The following is a 26,575-nucleotide window of genomic DNA, read 5'->3' as shown; positions in this document are numbered from 1 at the left end:
CACCAACCAGAGAGGCTCTCCGCAGTTCTGGGATCTGTGAATCAGGACATAACACTGGGGCCCTCATATTTACCTTTTACTGTCTATTACCTTCACATTTCACTTTTCTCTTCATTTACATCTATGCTGAACATTAAGTCCTCAGAAAAGCTGTATCTTTATGGATAGTGAAAGTGTAAGGGAATATTGATTAGGAGGCCATTGCTGTTCAGGTAGAAAAGTGTGGCAGCTTATCACAACCCTGGATGTTCACTATAGTGTGTACATATTGGCACAATCAGTTTAGATAATTTACACCCTGCTTTGGAAAAATACAGTTTAGTAGCTCCATGTCTTATGACCCAGCCATTTTACTATTGGGTACCTTTACAGTAAAAGTGAATACATATTGCATTAGTCATTTTTCCACTGTTGGGACAAAAATACTTTACACTTCTGTAATTTAAAGCAGAAGTTTATTTTGGCTCATGGTTTTAGTGACTGCTGTTCTAAGACAGAAATAGGATGGTGGAAGCAAATAACAGAGAAAATCTGCTAAAGAAGAGGAGAGGGAAGGGAGGAGCTGGGGACAAGAATATACTCTTCCAGGTCATGCGCCCAGTGACTGATCTCAACCAGACTCTACCTCCTAACTGCACATTCCACGGGGACTTCATCATATGATTATGTGATCTACTTACCTTCCAAAAGCCCTACCTCTGAAAATCTGAGAATTTTCAGGGATGTTTTCCATCTAAAATGTAAACATTTAAATACTGGAAGACATGTGCATGAATATTATTAGCAGTTTATGTCAGAAGAGTGTCCAAATTGGGGACAGTTGAAACACACATCAAAGGAAGGAATAAATAAATTGTCATATATTACTTAATGGAATCATCCATAGAAATAGGAAAAATGAGACAAAATTAAATATAACAACATGGGTAAATTTCATTGACATAATCTTGAGTGAAAGGAGCTAGTTACAGGAGTCCATAGTGTATGACTCCAGTTCTGCAAAGTTAAAGAGTAAGCAAAACATTACCTATGATCACTGACCAGATATTAAGTTTAGGGGTATATAATTGTGTGGGGACATGAGACTGCCTGCTTAAGTGCTAGAAATGTTCTACATCCTGATTTTCTTGGGAGTTTTATGTACATATTTTTCCCACCTTACTATAAACTTAAGATATGTGTACTATGTATGTATCCATATAAGAACTCATTTTAAAAAGTAAAATGAAAAAAGATTATCTTAGTTGAGTCTGAGACTTTGGGTTGGAGATGATGTAACTAGGAATATATTTTGGAGAAAATTTAAATTGTGTTCTAATGAAGGACCAATTTTCAAGAGAAAGAGAGTTTAAAAAAAACCATTTAAGATAGTAACAAACTTTTAGAATAAGAAAATTCATGATTCCATTTATTTTGGAATGTCAGATGACAAAGACTTAGGCAAACGTATATACATGTTACACATACACAAAAGCAGAATGTATAAAGCACCTAAATTTTTGTAAATAAAATACTTTAAGGATTAAAAAAAAAAGCAATTGCTTTCTCAATTGGCCATTAACCTCTTAGTGATACTCAGCAAAGCAAGACACCATATGACACTCCTGGGAAAAATAATAATATTTACCTTTTAATTTTAAGAGTGAAAAGAGCTCACAAGTCTACTGTGTTTTATATCATTAATAAAACAAAAAACCAGGAATTACACATCACTGGGATTCAACAGTGATCAGACTCATGATCTCGCTTCATCTATAGCCCTATATATTGACTATCACATGGTTAGTGTGAAGTTACCCCAGACATTATATAAGCACATCTGTAAATATTTCAGGGTATTCTTTCAAAGATCAGATGTCCTTCAAAATCATAACCTCAATTAAGTATTACTTCTAAATAACTGAAAATAATCTTTAAACTGTCATGAAATAGTCCATTAATAGACACACATTATTTAGAATATGGATTTTTAAAATTAAGATCAAGATAAACTCCATGCACAAATTGAATAATTGACATGTTCCTTGATCAATAATACCATCTCATATATTATATTTTTCTGAGAATTTTTTCATTGATGAACTCCAGTAATTTGTTTTCTAGAATTATCCAGTTTGATTTTGTTCATCCCAGGACATGGATGACCCACACCACTGCTATACTTCACTCAACACATCCATGATTGACAGAATTTTGAGTACTTTACATTCTGCTATTATGATAATACTGCAGTAAATAGCATTGTGAATACTTGTGTTTATAAACCACAGTGGATGGTTTAGCCAGATTCCTTACCATGAGATGGAAGAGAGAAAAGATAATGCATTGAAATCTTGCTAGACATTACCAAATTCTCCTCTGTTAGTGTTCCAGTGTTCCCACCAACAAAATTGTTCCCATGTCTTTCTCCATAGCTTCAAGAGTAGAGTAGATTTTATTTTTCTGGTACCAGGAATCAAATCAGAGTACATTTTCAAACCTTGGAAATTTTGTCTAATAGTTGAGAAAAGCTACTTCAGCATAGTTTTTATTTGTATTTATAATTTTATAAGCTATGCTTATAACCTGTCTGGACATTAAATTTTTTTTAATTTGAAAATTTTCATAGCTAAGCTATTTTAATAGCTGATAGTTTCTTGGTATATTAAATGCTGAAAAAATTCTGAGAAATATTATTAAAATAACACTTTAATGTGTTATAATCAATTTATCTGAAAATATTTGGTAGAGTCACTTGTACTGCTTTCTGCAAGTGGAGAAACTATTAAAGGTGCCTTTATAAAGTCTGTTATATACTTTTATGTTTTAGAAAAGACAGAGGTTAGAATTCATTTTTATTTCTGGTATTTTAATATGGCTCAAGCCCTGTTTAATCTAGAAAACCTGTTAATTACCTGATTTTAGTGAGTCATTTTAGAATTGAGAGTGAGGAAGAAGCTGTCTCTCCCTGTTCTCTGTCTCAGTGATGCAAAGCTTAGGCACAATGGAGGAACCACAGGATGGACCAAAGAGAGGAGAGGGCCACAGCCCAGGGGCAAATGAGAGTGCGAAAGCTCCCTCTTTCAGAAGGAAGGATATTTTGCCATTTTGTTGAGTGTCTGAGAAGCTGCTTACTTTGTTGTGTCACCTGCTTTTGATTTAGTTTTTCTTCTTTCCTTTGCCATATTTGCTAAAATACGCCAGACGTTGCTTGCATTCGGAAAGTCTTGTGATGCCTTAGAGGAGCCGGGGTGAGGTCACATGGAAAACGGGTACAGAATGGCAATTTAGGAAAGTACTGCTTACTTTATGAGAAATATAAAACCTTTTATCAATTTCGGAGTAATAGAGGCCAGAGCCTCGGGCTGGGTCTGGGAGAAAGGGGTCAAGATTATGGCTTCACCTTCTTTAATTTAGACAAGCTAGTGGGCCACAAAGAGTCTTACAGATCACTGGTTGGGAGATTATAAACCATTCTAGGCTAGAACACTACCAGTGTGGCTCCCTGGAGGACTTGAAGTATAGAGGACTCTGTGTTTCCCAATCATTGTCTTTCAGTGGAAAAAAAATTAATTCCTTTCATGTGCTTGTCGCTTGCTGGATATGAGGTATCTTCTGAGCAGATAAAAGATATGGACTCAATGATGAAGAAGATCGTAAATTACTCAAGTAAACACTGGAAGATACTGGGTAGATCTGTGAGTTCTGGAGCCAGAACCTTAAATCTAGATGACTTGGAGCAAATTCTTTAAATCACTGTAACTTACTTTTTTTCTTAGATATATGTAAATGTATCTATATTTCTGTCTTTCCTGGTAGATGAAGGGAGTGCTTGGAAGAATAAACACTCTTCCAGCTATGAAATATTTTCCTTGAAATTGATCACTTGTGCATACAGAATAAATGATTATTTGAAGATTTTATTCACATATATAATGTGAAATTTATCTTTTAAAGTCTATTATACATGTTGAAATCATTAATGAGAGACTTTGACAGTAAAATATGCTTTTTTTGTTAAGAAGGTATATAAGAAATGAGAAATATTTTCACATACAACTAAGTATACTTTACCCACTGAAAATCTTGCAGTCTGTTACAGCTAATTCTTTGGCCTTGGAGACAATTTTAGATCTCCAGTTCATAGTCTACTGAGCTTAAAGTTAATCACAGAGTGCTTGAGATTAAGTGCTGCATTTACAGAACTAGCAATTCTCTTCAGAAAACATAGCCCATTTGGGTTTGTCCCATCTGCCAGTCACATTCAGTGAATCAGGTAACTTTGTCCAGAACAAAAAAGGCAAAACTGTTTAAATCTATTGAATGGCTTTAAAACATCTGAATACAAAATGAGTCAAAAAAAATTCAAGGCATTAATAGCAAAAGGAAAAATCAGTGCTGATATATTGTGCAATTATAATATATTAGATAATTTGCAAGTATTGGTGTTACTTCTTCATGTATATGAATGTACATTTATATATAAATATGCATATACACATATTCATAAGTAATTTACATGGAGGGTTAGACATAATGATGGCAAAGGTGTGTGTGTGTGTGTGTGTGTGTGTGCCTGTATGTACAATTCACACTTATTCAGAACATGAGGATTATTTGAAATCTCACAACAGATTTCTAATTTACAGGTACTTCTTGTCAGCCATATAAAATAAAATAAAATCCTCATATTCTAATAACCATAGTTCTGTATGAAACAACTCCAAATTATGTTAGCTGGTTTCTAGTAAGTTAAATTTAAAACATAAACAGCATTTGACACTGAAACTAGACATTTGTGCTACAAAAAATTTCTGCTCTTAAATATCTATTAGAAATTAGTTTATATTAATAAAATGAGACATTGCCACTGGAGGCTCCTTGGCATGTAGTATGAGGATATATTATCTCTATGTAAGCTGCCTGAGACAAAGTGGCTTTGCCTTTTATGGACTGTATGAGCCTGAGCCATTTTTTCTAAATCTACCAAGAGATGTAGGACAATGTTTGACACTACTTGTAAGGCCGTGATTTTTTTGATATAACTGAGAGCTCTTAAGCCCCACAATTCTTTGAAATAGTAATTATATCTATACAAAGGAAGGTACTGAGGAATGTTTCAGCTATCATACTGAAGAAAATGAGCTCTGAATTAAATAAACTCTTTTCTGCTGTGCTGTGGATTATATATGGTGAGCCCACACTCTACCACTGGCCTACACCCCAGCCCACTCAGTTCTTTTTTAATCATACAAACTGGTACTATAAAATAATAGCCTACAAAATTAACTTGGAATTTACAGCAGTTCAAGGGGATTGGTGAAGGATAAAAATGAACTAAGAATTCGTGAAGAAGAAATTGGACAAATTGCTCTGATATCTATTTATAATCCTAACATAAAAAGATGATAAACTTGTATAAAAATCACTTATATTTTATATCCTCCTAATGTAACTTTGGAGTTACTTGAGCTCAAGGAGAGCCAGCAGCTTTCCATTTACTGAGTTCCCCAGTGTTTGTGTCATTTGACCTCATTATAAGCAGAATGAAATGAAGAAAGCTGTAAAAGGACCAGTCAAACTTGAGCATCAGTTAAACAGCCTGTCCAGAGGATGGAGTTGAGAGCAAGAGGTCACTGCTTACTCATCCGATCTGTTTGTCTCTTCCCCACTTCAGAGACTTAGACAGTATACTTCACAATTTACTCGAGAGTGGAGCTAAAACTTGATGATTTTAGTGGAACTGACTCTTGTTTCCCTAGAGTAATTCAGTTAAAGTTTGCCAATACTGAACATCAATGAGCTAATTTTTCTTTCCTCTTAGGTTCATTCTGCATAGAGAATTAAATAAGAAAAATTACATTTCAGATTTTTTTCCATGACTAAACTTTGCTAGCCAACATTTGAACACTGCACAGAATTGTATAAGTGAAGATTATTCATTTAGACAGGGTTCTCATTTCAACAATATCTCATTTCCAGTATTTAATTACATGATGTTCCAAATGATACAATATCATTTTACTAGACTGGGAAGGTTTCCCAATCATAGTTTTGAGTATTTCACCTAATTAGAAAGTATTACTTTTATTTTATAAATTAGAATCTTATATTGTAGCGTGATTTTTATTTTACTGTTTGGATGGAGCTATGGGAGAATGATCAAGAGGTGGAAGAATGATCAAGAAGATATGTTTGAATAAACATTTAAAATAAGTTCAAATTTTCTAATGTGCTTTTATTACAGTGAAGCAGGTTACATTATAATATCATTGTATTTTTATAATTTTACTAGTCTCTATAAGTTATAAGAGTGAAATATAGTCATTAAAAACTGACGGGTAAAAAAGTTTAATGTGAGTAATGGCTTTGGTTCTTCACAAAAGCAGAAAGTTAGATATTTTTGTCATGATTTGGAGTCTCTAAAATTTTGTAAAAGAATATATAAATTTATAAATTGCATTTAATATATTTATATGCTACTCCAGAAATAGTGCTAATTCTTAAGAGTTAGTGCATTTTAATATTAGTTTAAAAAACCTTTATGTTTTCTCCCTGATCTTTTTTCTTTTCCTTTTTTTTGTCCTTTTGAGACAGGGTCTCACTGTGGAGTGCAAGTTGGCCTCAAACTCACTTTGTAGCCCAGCCTGGCCTGGAAATCACAGCAATCCTCCTACCTCAGCCTGCTGAGGGTTAGGATTATAGGTGTGCACCACCATGCCAGGCTTTCTCTCTGGTATTACCATACTGTAAAATCATTAGCATAATGTTTTAGTTAGTACATACCTTGAGTCTAATTTCTTGTGAGTTAGTCTTTCCAAATTTTTACATTAGTTGGATTATTTGAGTCATCAGTGTTTCTATAAGTTGTTTTAAGGGTATAATCTTGCGCTATTGAACTAAGTGAACACATAAAATAACTTTTAGAGTATTTAGGCCAACTGTCTACATTTTATCTGCCCATTTAATTTTAATTGCTAGAGTGTAACTTTAGAAGGTTTTAGGTTAACTACTAATTGTGTTAATAATTTAATCTTTCAATACATATACAATCTCTAGAAGAAAATGATAAAAACATTGGTCATTAATCATTGTTTGCACCTATACTTTTTGAAAGATATTGTGTAGAATGGATGTGGAGCAAAGTATATGCAATGCCTTTAAATGATCCACATCAACAGTTATTAATCTGGTAGATTTGTGTGCATGAGTAAGTATTTTTTTGACACTCTACAGATTTTTTCCCTGAGTTTGAAAGAACAAACCATGACTACTTTGGACAAAGACAGTGGCAAGACTCGGATGTGCTCCCTAAAGTCATGTGTTGGAAAAGAAACTCAGCACAATAGTGTTGGGAGGTCATGTGGGAGGGGTGCAGACTGTGTGGTTTCCACCCTCAGAAATGGATTCTCACTGTTCTGGGAAGTGCAGTGGGAGTAGGTTGCACTTTTCCATTGCTCTGTTCTGTGAAACCTGAGTTTGTTCCATGGATGTGAGACAAAGGCCTTCATCTTGGCCTGGATACCGAGGCCCTGATCGTGGCTTTCTGGACTCCAGCACCGTGAGAAATTGATCTCTGTTCCCTACACAGGGCCCTGTTCAGGGACACTGAGAGCACAGAGTGACATAGGACAGAGAGTGACATACTTGGTTTGAGAAGTAAAGAAAAATATAAATATGTATTGTACTGGTTTGCTTAGCCGCCACAACAAAATACCACAGACTTGAGGAGTTAAACAGTGTCAGTTCATTTCCTCACAATCCTGAGTGCGTCCTGTGCTGGTAGAGTTCCTTTCTTGAGAGGACCCCTTCTTGACCTGCAGGTCTTTTCCCTGTACACTCATGGCCTCCTCTGTGTCTTCCTGTGTCCTGAGCTTCTATAGGAACCCTGGGTGTGCTGGAACAAGGTCCACCCTGATGACCCCATGTCAACTTCCTTACCACTTCAAGCTGCGCATCTCCAAATATGGCCTCGTTTCTGGTTTAGAATTTCGACATAGTCAAATCTGAACATATGAATTTCAACTCATAATATATGCAAATTTATATGTGATATGAAATATAGCTTTGTATCTATTTAAATATATACATTAAGATATGGCTATTAGTATCCTAACATCTCATTTTAAGTTTTTTTTCTGATTTTTAAAATGATCCTTTCTCTTGGTTTAGTTTAGGTGCTCAGCTTGTCTTACATACTTTTGCTTTGCTGAGATAAAATAGCCAACACTCACAATTTCTAGCAGCAATTTCTAGGTTTATTTAACTCACAGTGTGTAGAGGTTTCAGTCCATAGTCAGCTGGCTCCAGAGCAGGTGGCACATGACAGAGGGGCTTCACAGAGGAGATAGAATTCATGGTGTAACAGGCAGAAGAAGGTAACCAAATCCTGGAAGCAGCCTGCGTGTACATCACTAAATGAATATCAAAAAATGAATGTCATCAAATGTCAAAAAAAAATGAATACAGAATGTGTGGGTGTTGGCTATTTTATCTCAGCAAAGTGAAAGTATGTAAGACAAACCGAGCGCCTAAACTGAGCACACAAACCGATGAGCCAGCCTTCTCTATATCCTTATTGATTGGTGCCACCCATACCCGGGTGATTCTTCCCTCTTCAGTAAATCTATTCAGCCATACTCAGAATGTTAATCCAGCTATGGAACTAATCCAGATACCACACACCCTTAATCCATATTCACATACCCTAGATCCAGCCACCTCTGGAAAGCCTCACTTATGAGTAGGTGAGGCCTTGGGGGAGGTGTCAAAAAAAAAAAAAAAACCCATAACACAGCTCCTGGTTTAGAGGAGAATTAAAAACTCTTATAAGCATAATTTTTTTTTTTGGCATTTACTGTATTACTTAAATATATAATCTCCAGAGTCTTAAATGGTGTTATATGACCACAGTGCCCAAATATTTGTACACCCCAAAGCATAAACTGTTATGGAGGTTGAATTAACCACCCGCAGAAACTTGTTATGTGACAGTGACTTTGCAGTGAGTAGTGCAGATGTAGATTGATCATGATACTGATTTATTGTCCAATACAGGCATAAGAAGGAAGGACAGAGAACTCTGAATACCTATGATAACTTGCCACCATTTTCTGTGTCTCCTAGGAAATTCTTTACCAGCAAGGCAAGAGTAAACTAAAAAATAACTTTACTGTTTACTTCAGGAAATTGCTGTAAACCAATTTATCTGGATAAACATTTTGCTTTTCTGGGTAAACAGCTCTCCTGTCAGGAAAACTGAATGCTTATTGATACCAATGGCTCACACAGTGTGTAGGATTTTGCTCACCCCAATTCTCACCTCGCTATGTCCACCAATGTTGAACTACTAGATTTTCCTTCTAGGAACCCATTCTTTGGAACTGCAGCTAGCACTGTATTGGAGCGCTGTCCACGCATACTGGAGAAACTCTGATGAACTTGCCAGCAGTTGATCAGCTGATTTTTATGCTCTATTTAAGAATATGATAAGCTGGCATATTTTACATTTAAACTATATGGAGCATATTAAAGATATTGAGAATAATTTGTTTAACATATTTACATATGATTTTGAAAATTTTATTATTTTAATTTCCTTGGTATTTTTTTCGTTTTAATTTTACTTTGGTTGTACATGTTGGTAAAGCATGAAGCTCACATTCATCTTAGGGAACAGGCATATGTACATGACCTGTCTGGGTTTCTTTTACCCTTGCACGTTCCTCTGTCTCTGGAGTCCCTTTTCCCATTGTCATTGCTGCTGTTAATATTGTTAATTTTGCTTCATATTTATGATATACAGTGTTTACATTCATTGTGGATAATTGGCACATGCACCTGATACATCTTAAATCTTTTTATCCTTCTTGTTCCCAACTTTCTTGTCTCCTTGACCCCTCCCCATTTGCAAAAGTTCTACTTCCCTGTTTCCTTCTATCAAACTTCTACTTTGCCTTTTATTTATGCTTTATTTACACTTATTCAAATGAGAGATATTATATGGTATTTAAGCTTGTGTGTCTGATTTATCTCACTTAACATTATATTTTCCAGATACATCCATTTTCCTACAGATGTCTCAAACTTGTTTTTTTTTGTAGCTGAGTCATAGTCCATTGTGCATAGGTTTCACATGTGCTTCATCCATTCATTTATTGATGGACACTCAGGCTGCTTCCAGGATATGGTGTGCATATATCATCTTAATATGATGTTTTTATCTCTTTTAGCAAGATAACTAGAAGGAGAATAGTTGGGTCAAATGGAATTGCTAATTTTAGTTCTTTGAGAAATTTTCTTTTTCAAATAACCTATGTTGACCATAGAATAATACTATTAATAATATATTGTAATAAGTACATAATTATAGAGACAGAGAAGGAAGTAGTGGCTGCCAGAGGTGAAGAAGTAGGGATGGGGGGCATAGTTCTGAGGTTATCTGAGGGAGCACTATGGTGATGGATTTCATTGTAGTAAGTACCGAAAACTACTCTTGTGATGATATTGAACAGAACTATACAGACATTTGGACATGCACTCACATAAACATACCAACATACCAGGAATGAATGATGAAATCTGAAAAGCCCTATGTATCGTACCAAGGTTGGTTTTGTGATGTACTATTGTTCTGTAGCTATGAATGATGCTAATATTACTTTTAGACATTATCTACAATCAACATCTATTTTATTATTTAGTCAGTATTAATAGGTTATTTCATTATTTGCATGCCTAACATCTATGATTTAAATATTGTTATTTTTGAAAACACATTATCTGGTAAACAAAATTTTTATTTAATATCCATTCTACCAAGGAAATTAACATCATTTTCTCTCATAAAGAGCACCTTTTCAACCAATTTGTTACAATAATTTAAAAGTAAAGAATTTTTAAGATTAGCTAAATTCAAAACACCACAGTTGGAGTAGATTTTCCACTGGAAATTGTTTTGCTAGACATCTGTGTGCACTTAGAATTTCAATTAAATTTAGTGAGGGTAAATGAGAAATAACAAATAATGCCACTCTCTTGCTGAATATTTACTGATTTTTTTCTTACTCATGCCATGAAGTGAATATAATTAAAATATGCTGTGAGATTTTTCTCATAAGATAATCAAATGAACATAGATATCTAATTTTTACTGTCTGATCAATAAAAGACAAGAATAAGAAATAGCCTATAAAACTGAACAAGCAGATGAATCCATTCACATGTCAAACACTTCCAAATATCATGTCCATATACTGTGACTATAAGGGAGTAAACATTATTTTTATGAAGTAATGTACTATGGTTAGATGTGCCTCAATACGCAAGGGGGCATTAAAAAGCTTTGAAATATTACTACACTTGCTTTAGTCCTGTGATCAATTTTATTTTTCTAAATTTTCCTTTTATACATTTGAGCAGATTTGAGTTCTCACCTTTATGAAAGATAGACAAAAAGAGATGTTGCTTAAAATTCTGTCCTTCAAATTGAGGAAGGTATTCTGATAGATTTTGAAAATGATAGAAAGCTTCAGTCATAATTTCTTGACTTCCTTAAGGACAGTTTTTTTTTTTTTTTTTTTTTTTTTTTTTTTTTTTTTTTTTTTTTTTGGTTTTTCTCCGGTACCAGGAACCAAACTCATGACCTTGCGCTTGCCAGGCAGGCGCTTTTGCCGCTGAGCTAAATCCCCAGCCCCCTTAAGGACAGTTTTGATGGGTAGGCTTATGCCTATTTATCACCTCAGTATTCTACACTGAGCTATCCTGTGTACTTCCATTAATTTATATGGAAAAATATTGGATATTTCTTTAGGACTTATGCTAGTTATGCAACTTTTTGAAATAACATAAAATTTAAATATGTACATAGATGTCAGTGGAACTTACTTGGAAACCGAAACATTAAAATGTCCACAAGTAAATGCAGAGGAAAAATGTATATAATATAAGCCACATGTGGTGGCACACACCTGTAATCCCAGCACTTGGGAAGCTGAGGCAGGAGGATCATTGTGACTTCAAGACCAACTTGGGTAAAAAGTGAGCTCAAGGCCAGCCTGAACTGCATAGTCCCTGTCTCAGAAAGACTATATATATATATGACATTTTAATAGCAAAATTCTAAGCAACATACACTGAAATTTGAAAGTGGTTATTAATTTTTCTGATTTCCAAGGAATCTGGGTATTCTTTTCTCTTAATGTCAATGATTTGACAAATGCAGATCTAAATAAAAATCAATAGTATATTACAAATTCCTATAAAAGTAAAAGTACTAATTCATTATATAGACTACAAAAATAAAGATTCAAGAAAACCTGCACAGAGAAAATTAAATAAACTGAAAAAGTAACCAGTACAATAAGAATCTATGGAAGCCCACCAACTTTGACAATAAATATATTTAAACCTCTTTATACAACGAGTAATTTCCCTGCACAGGCTCCAGTTGAAATCCATCTAAGTGACACATTAGAACTGCATTAATATGGCAACTGAAACTGAAATGTAAAGAATGCAACAGATTCATTCAAAATGAGGAGCAAAGAAAAAGGAAAGCGTTAAAAGTAGATGTTAGCTGGGGGCAGATGTTTGGGCAGTTGCAGGAAAATCACAAGTTTGAGGCCAGCCTGGGAAACAGCAAGATCCTGTCTCAAACCAAACAAACAGAAAAGTTCAACCCCCGAGAAGCCTAGGGGTACAGCTTAATGTAGACAGATTGCCTCGCAAGTATAAGGTGCTGGGTTCGACTGCCAGTTTGAGCATGGGTGGAAGCAGGGAGCAGCATATCCTCACAAGACAAAATAGAATTCAAGATTTGAAAGTGTTAAATTGAAAAAGGTTGGCCATTCCTACTTATAAACAGTACAATCCACAAATAAGGTGTACTTCTCCAGAAATTATGAACTACTCTACATTATATGGAAAATCCAAATGTATGAAGCAAGAAGTTGTGTTAGTCAGCTTTCCACGGTGGGACAAAATGCCTGACATTTTGTCTCTCCAAATGGAGAGTTTAAATTTAGCTCATGGCTTCAGGGGATTCAGTCCATGGTCAGTTAATTCCAAAGAGGAAATGTCATGATGGATGTGTGTGGCGGAACAACACTCCTCCCTTCGTGGTGACAGGGAAGCAGAATACAGGGTAAGAGTGCCAGACAGGATATTCCAGCTAGAGAAACCCCCAGTAACCTATTTCCAACTAAACCCTGCATCCGAACACATATTAAGCTATGGAACTTATCAATGAATAAATGCAGTGATGAGTGTGGTGCTTCCCTGATCCAATCACATTTCTACCAGTCTCTTAATCAAGCCAAGGTGACAGTCGTAAGTATCACACTAGGCAAAGAGCTAGTAACATGATCATAGTAAAATGTCATCTCAGTTTTCTGTAGATCATGGAGGTAAAGTTAAAACAAAAGTAGGTTCCTGTACCTATGAGCCTTGCACTGCCTTTAGTGTTTTTCAATATTTATTTAATCCAACGTCTCTCTCAGAAAGTTCACTTATCATTCTAATTTTTCATGTAAGACATAAATTGTTTAAATAATTTTCTAGAAGAGTCATGAAGTATGAATTTGCATGAAGAAAATCAAGCTCTAGAATTCATACTCCTGTCTAATACATTACAATAACTATACATAACATAGTTTTTAACAATTACTTTAAATGTGAACATCAGACTTTTAAAGGCACATCACCAAGTATCATTGAAAATACTGAACAAGTCATTTCATAAAGGAATTTTAACGAGGCATAAACCAGACAGCCAACAATATTGCCAACATTTTCTGAGAGAGGTGGAAAGATGCAGATAAAAGTTGAAGTGATGCACAACAGTGTGAGAACCAGTCCTGTTGTAATGTGTGTCCAGGACACGGGGCTGACAAGGCCAGCACCCAGTTCATAGGTCAAAATAAGGAAAGTCTAAGCTGCTCCTGATCAAGGGAGCAGGAGTCAGACAGAGAAGACTGCGTAGAAAGAAGAGAAAGCAGCTCAGGAACAAAATGGCCTGGGGAAGCAGGGGCTAATTTTAATACACTGCTTATAACTGACTTCCAGTTTTGAAGACTACAGATGAAGCTGAAGGTATTATTAAAAGCAATCTTTTCTATAATACATTTATTTATAAAGGATATATTAAAATTTTAGTATTGCTTGATCGGAGTAATACATATATCACATTTTAAAAAGAGAATTTATATTATAAAGGTTGTAAAAATATGATAGTTGGGCCTTACTTCCTCCTAGACCCCTTCCCTTTAGTTCTTTTGAATTAACCTCCATATTTCTTTCTTTTACTTTCCTTCTCTCCCTCCCTCCCTTGTTCCCTCCTTTCCTTCCTTCCTTCCTTCCTTCCTTGCTACCTTCCTGCCTTTCTTTCTTCCCTCCTTTTGCAATTGGTTTACATTTAGAAAGTTTTTAATTATCACATAATATTTGTACAGATTTGTGGAATATGCTATGATAATTGGATACATATATTCCATGTATAATGACCAAATAAATGTAGTTAGCATTTCCACATCATCAAACATTTATTATCCACATGTGTTGGAAAGCTTTGGATTTGTCTAGCTATTTTGAAATATATTGCAAATTATTAGAGACTATCCTTACACTATGCAGGTATGGAATATAAGAGCTAGTTCATTTTTAAAATTTATATATTTTGTTTTTTTCATATTTGACATATTTTCCCACATTAGAGATATGCATCTCAAATATGGGAAATATGCATTCCTCTACTCTTACAGAAATAAAGACTTAAAGACTTAAGTAATTTGCCTGAAGTCATAATACATTTTTAAACTAAAGCTTGGGAATTTTTCTATAAGAAGCCAGTGGAAGCCAGTAAGTTAAGAACTAGCAGAACTATATCATCATCAGTGATTTTCTAATTCCATTTGGATTTCCTGTTAAAATCTATATAAATTTGCAAGTATAATATGTCGCATCTAATAATACATTTTTTAAAATAAGGAAAAAATATCTCAGAATAATTACCTTGTGTTGGGATTTATTTTAAATTAACTTTGCTTTTGAGAATTTCCACTGAGTATACAGTCCCTGGGATTAGATTTAACAATGGATTTCAGGAGGGTTTGACCAATGTGTCTGTACAGTTCTTAATATGTGTTAAAATTGCACATAGATATCTTATAAATATAATTTATTGGAGACTATCCTTACCCTATGCAGGTATGGAATATAAGATATTCCATATCTTATAAAGCAAGGCACTTACTTCCCTCTCTCTCCACACACACATACATAAACACACACGCACACTTTACCTCCTATTGTTACAATAAACTTGGTAAAATATTCACTTCAAAACCTGTGAATAGATTTTTACAGCTGAGATTTGTGCACTATCATTACACCTCCTTTATTTTATATATGGCTTTTTAAATAATCAATGAACTTTGTGTTTCTTTGTATTCTTTTTATTTTTTTTCATTTTCTTAGCTTTGTGCCCACCCTAGCAATTATCTAGTCCTCAAAGCTATGGTGAAATTGAAAATCTTTCCTGGATAGGATCAAATATGTCAGATAGCCTCTCTGTTTAATTTTCCTCTTGCAGCCCACACTCTTAGCACATGCTGTCCTCTACAAGGGGCAACTCAGCTCCAGTTCGAACTGTCTGTTCTTCAGCTTGTGTCACACTCTGTCATCTTGAAAAGCCTCTTCTGAGACCTGCATTATGTGCTTTGCTTTTTGAACTCCTGCTTCCTCTTTACTCGCTTCTCCCTCATTTTCAAGTACACTCACTATTAGGTTTTGGAAGTAAGTTTTGAATTGTGAATCGATTAGCCTCTGTCTGGCTTAGTCTCTTAAGAACTTGGGTTTTACTTTTCTATGAGGTGTTTAAGCAATATATCATTCATCCCTTTGCTTGCTCAATTTTTTGTCTTCTCGTGTTGCTTTTTTCACCCACTTTGTTTTGAGAATAAATGCCTGTTTTACTACCAATATAAAGGGCTTGCAATGCAGCATCCGAGAAGGTCCCCAGGGATTCCTGAATCCTGGTGTTCCGGCTTTTGTGCCCTTCCCACATCTCGGCTCACTCTTTGAGTATGACTTACAGTTAGCGATTCACCTCTAATGAGTAGTTTGTGACTGATGCAAAGGGATTTCACCTCTGAGATTAAGTTTCAAAAGTGCTGATTTCTGTCTCACTATTTCTTTGCTCTCTCTGCCTGTCTTCCTGTGTTGCTAGCTCTAGGGAAGCAAGCTTCCAGATTGCTAGCAGCTCTTCAGAGAAACCCACCATGCTAGGATCAAAAAGAGACCGGTGGCACATCCCCACTGAAGAATGTGGGCACTCCCGGAAACTAACTTCCGCCCTGTAAAGGAGCTTCAAGCAGACTATCTTCCATACTGGTCTTCAGATAAGACTGTAGCCCTGGCTGATACCTACATTGTGGCCTTAGCACAGAATTCTGAAGCAGAGTCTTCAGGTAAATCCCTGAAGTTCCCAACCCATAGAAACAGTGAGATAATAAGCTTTAAGAGCCAAAGTTTATTTCCTACACATAGAAAAGTAATAGGGATTTTAGAAAGGCTTAGAGATGATCATACACATGTGATTTGTCAAGTTTGAGCAGTAACCTGAAAACCCATAAGAAATTATTACATACTTCTAAAAAAGAAAGTAAAATGATAATTAAGAGTTGTTATTTGGAAACCTTATGGGGTGATAGATGAGACAGGGTAAGATTGGAAGAAAGGAGCTTTTGCAGTCATTGGGTGGGGAACGATAAGGGCGTGGATCTGAGGACATGCAGGAGAGAAGACAAATCACAGCGCTACTAGTGAGAAATCACGGATGCAGTGTAATCCGAAGAAGACGTTACAGTTAAATAACAGGTATAAAGGTAACATAGCAGCACCCCATCACAAACAAACAAACGAAGACAAAACACAACCAAGAAAACCCACCCGCACCACCAACAAAAAATGAGATTTCTCATTTTCTTATTTAACAAGACCACAATCCACTCATTAAACAAGAATCAAGAATAGAAAAGAAAGAGCAAATTTAGAGATTAGGACGAGGTTAGTTTCGGACCTGAGTTTGGTACTACTGCATGGAAATAATAATCATGATGATCATATGCAGCATGGATTAAGTGCTTAGTTGTCAACAGGCCCTGTGTCTTACATTCTACATGAATTTTAAAAATTTTATTTCTGCAACAGTAGTGTGTTAGAGTTGCTATCATTATTGTCATTTCATAACGCACAATGTGAGGGTTAAAGTGGTCGGGGAATTTACCCAAATTGCATACAAAAAAATTGAAAATAAATAGCCCATGTCTGAAGCTCACACTTTCTCTTCCCTCACTGTACTGATCTTGTAGGACTAACTCACAAACGTAATAACTGGGTGTTACCTTCAGAAATTCTGAATTTCTTTGGCTTACTCTAAACACTTTTGTAACCAGAAAATTCTGGCTCTAATTATATGACTGGGCCTGCAGCCTGCAGGATGATTAGTGGTGTTAAAAATTTTCTAGTGAATTATTATATTTTGTGAATGAATTACATGTAAAATATGTTGTTGATAGATATGGAAAGAGACAGGCCTGATTTTTGGTGTTAAATTGAATCATTATGGTACAAACCTTCTGGGTGATGTTTTTCACATTCATTTAAATAGATTATAATATTGGCTGTATAAATTTAGGATCTTCAGAAATATGTAGTTGCGCAGTGTAAGGGTATTATGTGATTTTTTAAAAGATACACTTTAACTTGCTTATCATATTAAAAATGTGACTCAAATTGTGTTAAATAAATATTATTTAATTTTTTAAACCTTGTTTTACATTTTAGAGGCAACGTTCTTTCTACAAACGGATGCCAGAATTGAGAAAAAAAATTGTTATATTCTCAAATACAATGTGGTGCAAACATGAATATTACAAAGCCAAAACCACACTTAAAAGGAGTGGGGTGGGAGACAGAAAAACAGTATGAGGAGGCACTATATCTCTGGGGATTGTCTTAGGAGTGCTAGGTTGTTGCCACTGAAATGAATAAGAGAACTTCCATGATGATTTCAGGTGCCTAAAGAAAGTACAGGAAGATCTGTGGACACTCAAAGTTCCACAGCTTTACACAGACATGGGCCCCAATATCACAGCTAATGGAATTAAGGAAAGACTTGCACCAAGACATTAATACAAATAATATCAATTTCTTCAGCAAATTCTCCTTTGGAATGCTGTTTGCATTATTTGTTTTTTTTTTTTTTTTTTTTGATCCATATTCTGAACTTTCCCCAATGACAATGTTTTTTGAAGTTTGGTGAATGTTTCTTGTTCCTATAATTTTGATTATGAAAAAAAATAATATGACTGAAAAACAAAAACAAAAAAACCCTCAGTGCAACAGAATAGTGCATGCAGTCTGCAAAATAGTGAATACAGAAAAGAATAGTACAACAAACATGAGACACTACTGGTCTAGATTCAGCAGTTGTTGAGATTTGCCACATTTGCATGTATGCTTCATTCATCTTTGAATATTCCCTTCTGAACCCTTAGGAATAAGGGATTCTTAGGGGTTCTTTCTCGGTGCTAATGACAGGGAATTTGGTGTGATGATTTTTGTTTGTTTGTTTGTTTGTTTTTTTCCGGTACTGGGAATCGAACTCACGACCTTGCACTTGCCAGGCAGGTGCTGTGCCTCTGAGCTAAATCCCCAGCCCCCGGTGTGATGATTAAGAAACAAACTTTAGAAAGACAAGCTTCAAACCTGATCCTGCCACTAGCTAGCTTTCTTTACCTCTTCTCAAATCCTCAATTTTAGAATACATAAAGTGGGTGTGGAACACCTTGTTTTATGACGGGATTATTACAGCAAATAAGAGGATGTGTGAAGTGCTTCAACTTAATAAAGCTTGAACAAAGTGAGTGCTCAGTAAGAAAGGGAAGATTTTAGGTCCTCCTCCTATTTTGTCCTCGCTGGCATACTGCTCCCAGTTTCTATTTGCCAAGTATTCCATGTTCACAGCCAATAGGCAATCAGATTACAACTGACAGTGCAAATTTGACACCCCAAAGAAAGCTTTGAAGAAAACACAATTTCTATTGGTTAGTGTATATTTATTTGATTTAAGATAAAACTACTCTCAAAAGAGAAAAAACAAAACAAAACAAACTAGCAGACAGACTTACCTTCATTTCCCTTTGCTCAGAAGGAACACAGCCAGGTTTTCTCCTGCTGAAGTTCATTTTGGATAACTTAGGAAGGTTTGTAAAGATAGGACGTTTGGGGACTTTTAAACAAGTGACCTTCAACTGAGTTACAGTCATTGATGGGTACCTGTCCCTTGGAACCCTTCTGCCATTTGGTTTTTTCACAGAGAAGTTAATGAGAGTAATGGTGAGGTAGCTGGAGCCCTTTGACAACTCTTAGAGAAATGATCAGTATTTCTTTTTGAAGAACAACTAATTCTGTGTCTCAGAGGATGAGAGCCTATCTTGGTGTTGAGTCAGTCATGCTAGGTTTGTTGCAGTCCACAGTGGAAGGGGAGCAAATGCTCTGTGAAGAGCCCCACTGAGCTTCTTCATGTTGAATGCTTCAGCCAGGAAAAGGGGGTCAGAAAGACTAGACATTAATAGAGCTCATTCTTCAGTCATAGTTAATGCCATGTGAGAGTGCATGTGGTGTGAGTGTTTCCATTTTTATTGAATCCCCACAACAACCTTATGTGGTGTTGCTTGTCATTTTTAATGTTTATTAGTGAAGTCAGTGAGAATTTCAGACACTGTCTTTTGTTTACTGTCACACAGCTAGCAAATAATGCAGTTGCAAAGTTTGATCTATGGTGGGTATTTCTATTATTATTATTATTTTTTGGTACGGGGAATCAAACTCACAAACTTACACTTGCCAGGCAGGTGCTGTGCCACTGAGCTACGTCCTCAGCCCCATGGTGCATACTTCTATTGCAACAGCTCTTCTCAAAAGTTGAGTTTGCACCTGGCAACATCACTATCACTGTGAGCACTGCACATGTTCAGGTCCCAACCTGGGACAGTGTCAGAATCTCTGATGGTAAAGCCTGGCATTCTGTATATTAAATCCTCTAGGTGCACTAAAAAATTGCACCCCTCCTGAGTATATTATCTCAAGGGCATTAGAAATTTAAAGACTCTGGGGAAGAAAACAGGTGTTTTAGAGTAGGAAGTCACAACTGGAAACTCTTCTGATGACCCCATTTGGAAGTATGATAACCACAGATTAGATCAAGAAGAGAACTGGAGGCCCTCCGTAGATAATGCCTAGGAAACCAGCAGAGGCCTGAGGCTGTCCCTCTGAGAAGCCACCCAGGTGGAGTTCCGTGCAGGGCAGCACACTGGCAGAGGGAAAGATGGATCATACTGTGGGGAGACCATGAGATGGTTCAGTGAGAAAGACATCTACAGAAGGACGTTTTTGCTGACTTTAAATTGTTGACTTGAACATTCGTCATGAAAGACATTGTCAAGGGCTACTTTGGGAAATATTTGATGGTATTTTTTTTTTTTTTAGTTCTATTAACTTTTTTTTGATTAATTTTATTGGTACATGTTAGATGTACACAACGGTCACATTCATCAGAGGGAGTTTGTCCCTGTATATGATGTATCGTGATTCTTCTTTTTTACCTATCCCTGCCCTTCCCTTCAAACCTTCTACCCTTCCTTGTTTACAACAGCTTTGTTTCCATTTTCTCTCTTCTATTCTTTTTTATTTTCTCTTCTTTCCTTTCCCTCTCCCACACCCCTTGTTCTCCTCCCTATTTGAATATTTTCTCCCTATTTCCCAGTATCTAGTATATGTTTTGGTCCTTACCGATCCTTTCAATTTCTCACACCAGAGAAACAATGTGACATTTAAACATGTGTGTGCGATTTATTTCACTTAAGAGTATGGACCCTCTTTTTCTTTTCATTTCTTTCCTTTCTCTTTTCCTCCTTGTTTTCTTTTGAACAATTTATTTCTACTTCACAATACATTTAATATACTTTGGTCCTTATTTATACATTTGGTGTCTTACACTACAGAACTGATGTGATATTTACACATGTGCATCTGACTTATTTCACTTAACAATATAGTCTCATGGTATATCCATTTACCCAGAAAGATCTCAAGTGTCTGAGTAGTATTCCATTGTTTTAAAAGCCCACATCTTTTTTATTCATTCCTTCGATGGGCATTTGGGTTGTTTCCAAGAGTGAGCTATTACAAACTGTGCTGCTATAAAAATGGGTATGCTAATGTATGGGTATGCTAATGTATGGGTATGCTAATGTATGGGTATGCTAATGTAATATTGCTAATGTATGATTTTTTAAACTCTTCCAGGAAGATACGCAGGAAGAGAATACCTGGTTCAAATGAGACCTCTACTCCTAGAATTTTGAAGAATCTCCACACTGATTTCTACAGTGTTTGCACTAACAGTGGAGAAGTTTCCTTTTTCCCCATAGTCCTGCAAGCATTTGTTACTGGTTGATTTCTTAATAATAACTATTCTTTCTGGGGTCAGATGAATCTCAGGATTGCTTTAATATGCATGCTTGACTGATTAGTGACGTTGAACATTTTTTTCATATTTTTTTTGTCATTTGTATTTCTTCCACTGAGAAGTGTATATTCACCTCAGATGTCCATTTCTGGATTGAGTTTTTAAATTTGGGGAGGGTTTGATGCTTTTCACTTTTTTTATATGTTCTAGGTGTTCATCCTTTGTCTGAGGGAAAAGTGGCTAAAATTTTTTCCCACTCTGTGGGTCATCTTTTCACTGTGTTGGTGATTTCTTTTGCTGTGCAAAAGCTTTTTAATAGGGTGGGATCCCATTTGGAATTTTTTTTTTAGTATTTCTATTTTTTCAGTATTTTCTCATCAGGGTTTTGCTCATGAAATCTTTGCCTAGCTATGTTTTCAAGTGTCCTGTACATTCTCCTCCAGTAGATTTAGTGTTTCTGTTTTAATATTTAGCTCTTTGATCCACTTCAATTTTAGTTTAGTATATGGTCAGAGACATGATATGCATGTCTTTGACAGAAAATGGAGTCTACAGCACTATTTGTTAAAGAGGCTCTCTTTCTTCTAGTGAATGTGCTTGGCTCCTTTGATAAGGTTGCTGAGTATGTTTGGAGTTATTTCTGCATCTTCTAATCTGTTTCACTGATGCTCAGGTCTGCTATTTTTTGCCAGTACCATACTGTTTTTATCACAGTAGCTTCATAGTTTAATTTCAAGTTGGGGATTGGGCTGAGGATATAGTTCTGTGGCATAAGTGCCTGCCTGGCAAGTGCAAGGTCCTGAGTTCAATTCCTGGTACCCCACAAAAAAAAAAAAAAGAGAAGCAAAAATCAAGTTGGGGATTGTGATGCTCCCTACTTTTCATTTGTTATCTCGGATTTTCTTTCTTTCTTTCTTTCTTTCTTTTTTTTTCCTGCTATTCTAGGCCTCTTCTGCTTCCAAATGAATTTTAGGAATGTTTTGTCTAGTTCTGTAAGGTAGCTAGTGGTATTTTGATTGGATTACATTAAATTTGTATAATAATTTTGGGAGTATGGCCATTTTCACTATGTGGGTTCTTCCTACCTATAAGCAAGGGATATCTTTCCATTTTCTGACATTCTTTTCAATATCTTGTTTTCAGGGTACCATAATTGTCAATGTATAGATCTTTTCCTTCTTTTGGTAGATTGATTCTTAAGCATTTCACTTTTTTGATGCTATTATGAAAGATGTTGTTTTTCTAATTTCAGTTTTTGGTCATTTAGTATGATGTTGACACTTTGTCATAGATGGCATTTTTCAGATTGAGATAAAGGTCATCTATTCTAATTTTCTGTAGTTTTTTTTTTTCTGTCATGAATGAGTGTTAGACTTTGTCAAATGCTTTTTATGCATCTATTGAGATGATCATGTAATTTTTGTCTTTGGCTCTGTTGATATGGTGTATTGCATTTATTGATTTGCATATTTTGAACCATCCATGAACCCATAAGAGAAATTGGTTATGGAAAATAATCTTCTTCATTATTTGCTGCATTCCATTTGCAAATATCTTATTGAGGATTTTTACATCTATGTTTATTAAGGTGATTGGTCTTGATTTCCACAGAATACATTGTGATTTATCTTTTTCATTCCTAATTGCATGAATTTGAGTCTTTTCTTTCCTCTTTTTGACAAGTTTGGCTAATGGTTTATCAATTATGTTTTATCTTTCAGCTGGACATGGTGGTGCATGCCTGTAATCCCAGCACTCATTTAGTATTGAGCCAGTATTTCTAGGCTGAGGCAGGAGGATCCTTGAGCATTCCAGACTAGCCTGGGCTAGCAAGTGAGCTCAAGGCCAGCCTGAACTGCATAGCAAGACCCTGTCTCAAAAAAGAAAAAAAAAAAAAAAAAAAGAAAGGTTAAAAAAATCTTTCAAAGAACTAACTCTTAAATTTATTGATTTCTTTTATTGTTTTCTTCACTTTGATTGCACAGTTTCTGCTCTTATGTTCATAATATTCTTCCACATATGAGTGATAGGTTTGATTTGTTCTACATTTTTTGAGAAGTTTGAGATTCACCATTAAGTCATTTATTTGGGCTCATTCTGTTTTCCTGATGTAAGAGTTCACTATCATAAATTTTCCTTTTAGGGCTGCTTCCACTGCATCCTGTAAGTTCTGATATGTTATATCAGCATTATCATTTAATTGCAGATACTGTTTAATTTCTTCTCAATTTCATGTGTGACTCATTGATTGTTCAGGAGGGTGTTACTTAAATTCCAGGTGTTCATATAGGTTTTTTTTTAATTGTTGTTTCTTTTGCCACTGATTTTCATTTTTATTGCATCATGGTCACATAATACACATGGGATAATTTTTATTTATGGGCTAGCATGTGTTCTATTTTGCAGTCTGTCCCATGTGAAGCTGAGAGGAATAGCTATTCTGCTGTTGTGTGGTGAAACACTCTGTAGACATTTATCTACTAAGTGCTTTTATTAACTTTTAATAGAATTTTATTGGATTCCATTAGAATAGTCTCACAAGCTGGGATTCATATATCAGCTCAATATATTATCAATACTAAATGAAAAAATTACAATGAAGGGTTATATAAGGGTTAAGCACAGGATAAATAATATACATTTATCAATTGTGGATATAAGCCTAAAATAAGAGACATCCTTACCTTACAAACAAACAGCCCTCTACACCTAAGTTCTTGGAAGCCCTAGAATCTCTGCAAAGAGGAAGGACAGAACTTTATCTATTGATAAATACAAATTAACTCCAAAGTGTAAATTAAAGGGTTAGGCAGAAATTGTAATTTATCATAAATTAATTAAGAATAAATATGGTAAGCAGATGTGATATTATAAATAGGAAAACAGAAGCAAAAGTAGATGATTTTACTTAAACAAATGAACAGATGCATGGAAGAAAACAAAACCGGTGAAACAAACAAACATTTGAAATATGAATTTTTAAGCTAAAAGATGAAATAAAACAGAACTGTGGTTCTAAATTGAGATATCTAGTGAGGTGAAGCATTGTCCACTCATTTCTTTGGTAAATATAATTTTGAGGCATCTGTGGTTAGCATAAAGGTTATTAGTTTTCCAGTTCTGAGTTTCTCCAATATTTAAAACTCATTCATGCCTTTGTGTGGGTGGAACATTTCCACCCAACAGATATTTGGAAATTTAGAATTCAAGATGTCCAGTGAATGAAACAAACCCTGGAGTGCAGCCACTGTGGTCTTGTTTGTGGTTCCCACATTCCCAGGATCTTTGGCTTGCCAGAATAAATTTGGCAGAAGCAAGAGTGGTTCTTGCCAGTACTAGATTTGAACCTTGTTTGGCCCTATTTTCTGAGTATCTGGTTGATTCAGAATTTCCTTATCACTTGTGTATTCTACAAGGACAATTAAAAAGTAAATTTAATTGTAAAACAGAGATTGGAAAGGAAACATAGAGAGAAGCTCTTTCACAGGTTTTCCAGAATAGAGCTGTAGAATTGTAGTAGTATAGGCTCATCCTTAGCCTCCTTTACCAATTTAATGATCTGTATTAACAAATTCCCCACATAATTGTGATCTACACTAAAGTATGGAACCATTTGGACAGACATATTCTATTTAAATACGTATTCTTACGTAAGAGCACCTCTGTAATATTGACTTTTCATATCTATACTATAGCCTTGCAGCATTCTAGCAATAGGATGTTTTTGTAGACAAATGCTATACCACATCATCTACAAAACTATGTAACAAGGCGATATAGCAGAGGATGTACCGGATTTGCAATGAAAGGATCCAATTTTGATTCTTGGCTGTGTCCTCAGCTATCTGTGCTACATTCGAAAGTGCATGTAATGTTTCTTATTCTCAGTTTTCCTGGATATACAAATGGGATGGTAATTGCTTCTAACTCCCAGAATAGTTGCATGAATATTGGAAAGTTATTAATGTATTCAACTAACATTTTCAGTACCTATCCTGTGTTTGATTTGTTATTAAAAGCTTGAGATGCAGCAGTGAAAGAGAAACAGTTCTTTTACTTATAAAATAATTAGAAATTCCGACATTTTATAAATATCCCTACTGGGAAGACTTGCCTCATTTTAGCATATATAGTAGTGAGAAAGAATCATAGATAACTTTTATGAGAGGTAAACTATTAAAAGAAATTTAATAAGAAAAGAAAAAAATATTTTAGAAGAAGATGGTGAGGCTGAGGATATAACTCAGTGGCACAGCACCTGTCTGGTAAGAAGTAGAAGCTGAATGGAATATCTTACATAGAGGGTATAACATATGCAAAAAGTTGGAAGCTTGAAAGAGCATTGAATATTAATGGCATTATGGTAGTTTGAAGGCTAACTGAGGTAAATGCAGGCTCCTTAAATGTCGGCCTATATATTCAGCAAGCAAATTAGTTAGGGCTTGCTGTTTATATATGCATATACCTGTGCAATATAACATGCACAATACAGAGCCAGCAGCAAGCAATTAAAAGAAAAACACTTTTATCTAATTAGATTCACATCTTATGAAGATAATTTGTCTACTTTACATAAGATGGGCAGAGATTCCATTCAGGTGATGGCTGTGGTAATTTGATCAAGAGATATCATTGGCTTAAACTAAGACAATAGCTTCATCGGTTAAGATGGCACTAAGTAGAGGGATTTGAGGTAATAAGGATACAGCCCCAGTGACATTTGGAAAGGGGTAGAAAATAACTGAAAAAATTATTACACTTAATTTCTCCTTGCTAGTCTGTAGTTAACAAATAATAATTGATACCCGGATTATGATTGGTTGAACTCTCGCTGGCCTACTTATTGGCAATCCATCTTCCTTAGGGTGTCCGTGATCTCAGAGGCCTTTTCCAGAGCACTGCCTTTTATGTGCTCACAGTGAAGTGACTTCTCTGCTTAGTATCTCTGTTCTGCGAACCCGAGGCTGCTGCTTTGTGGGTGATCATAAAGGGTCCACCTTTTGGACACACAGCTTGTCTCCTGGGCTGCTTGCTGCTCTCTCCATTCTGGCCACACAGGAAACC

At 35.5% G+C, this 26,575-nt stretch overlaps 1 protein-coding gene across 1 annotated transcript in view; it reads right to left on the bottom strand.

Annotated features, from left to right (window-relative positions):
• LOC102004867 (DCN1-like protein 1) overlaps positions 1 to 16,042 on the bottom strand; it is a 70,917-nt gene extending 54,875 nt beyond the window's left edge. Inside the window, 2 exon segments of the mRNA XM_013518479.1 lie at positions 9,302 to 9,452; positions 15,955 to 16,042. Of these exon segments, the coding sequence (XP_013373933.1) occupies positions 9,302 to 9,452; positions 15,955 to 16,042 (239 nt within the window).
• Between the last annotated feature and the right edge of the window lie 10,533 nt (positions 16,043 to 26,575).

Source organism: Chinchilla lanigera, unplaced genomic scaffold, assembly GCF_000276665.1.
Source record: "Chinchilla lanigera isolate Chin_1 unplaced genomic scaffold, ChiLan1.0 scaffold00046, whole genome shotgun sequence".
Lineage (NCBI taxonomy): Eukaryota > Metazoa > Chordata > Mammalia > Rodentia > Chinchillidae > Chinchilla > Chinchilla lanigera.
Note: the sequence above shows the minus strand (reverse complement) of the source record. Positions and strands in the feature narration are given on the sequence as shown.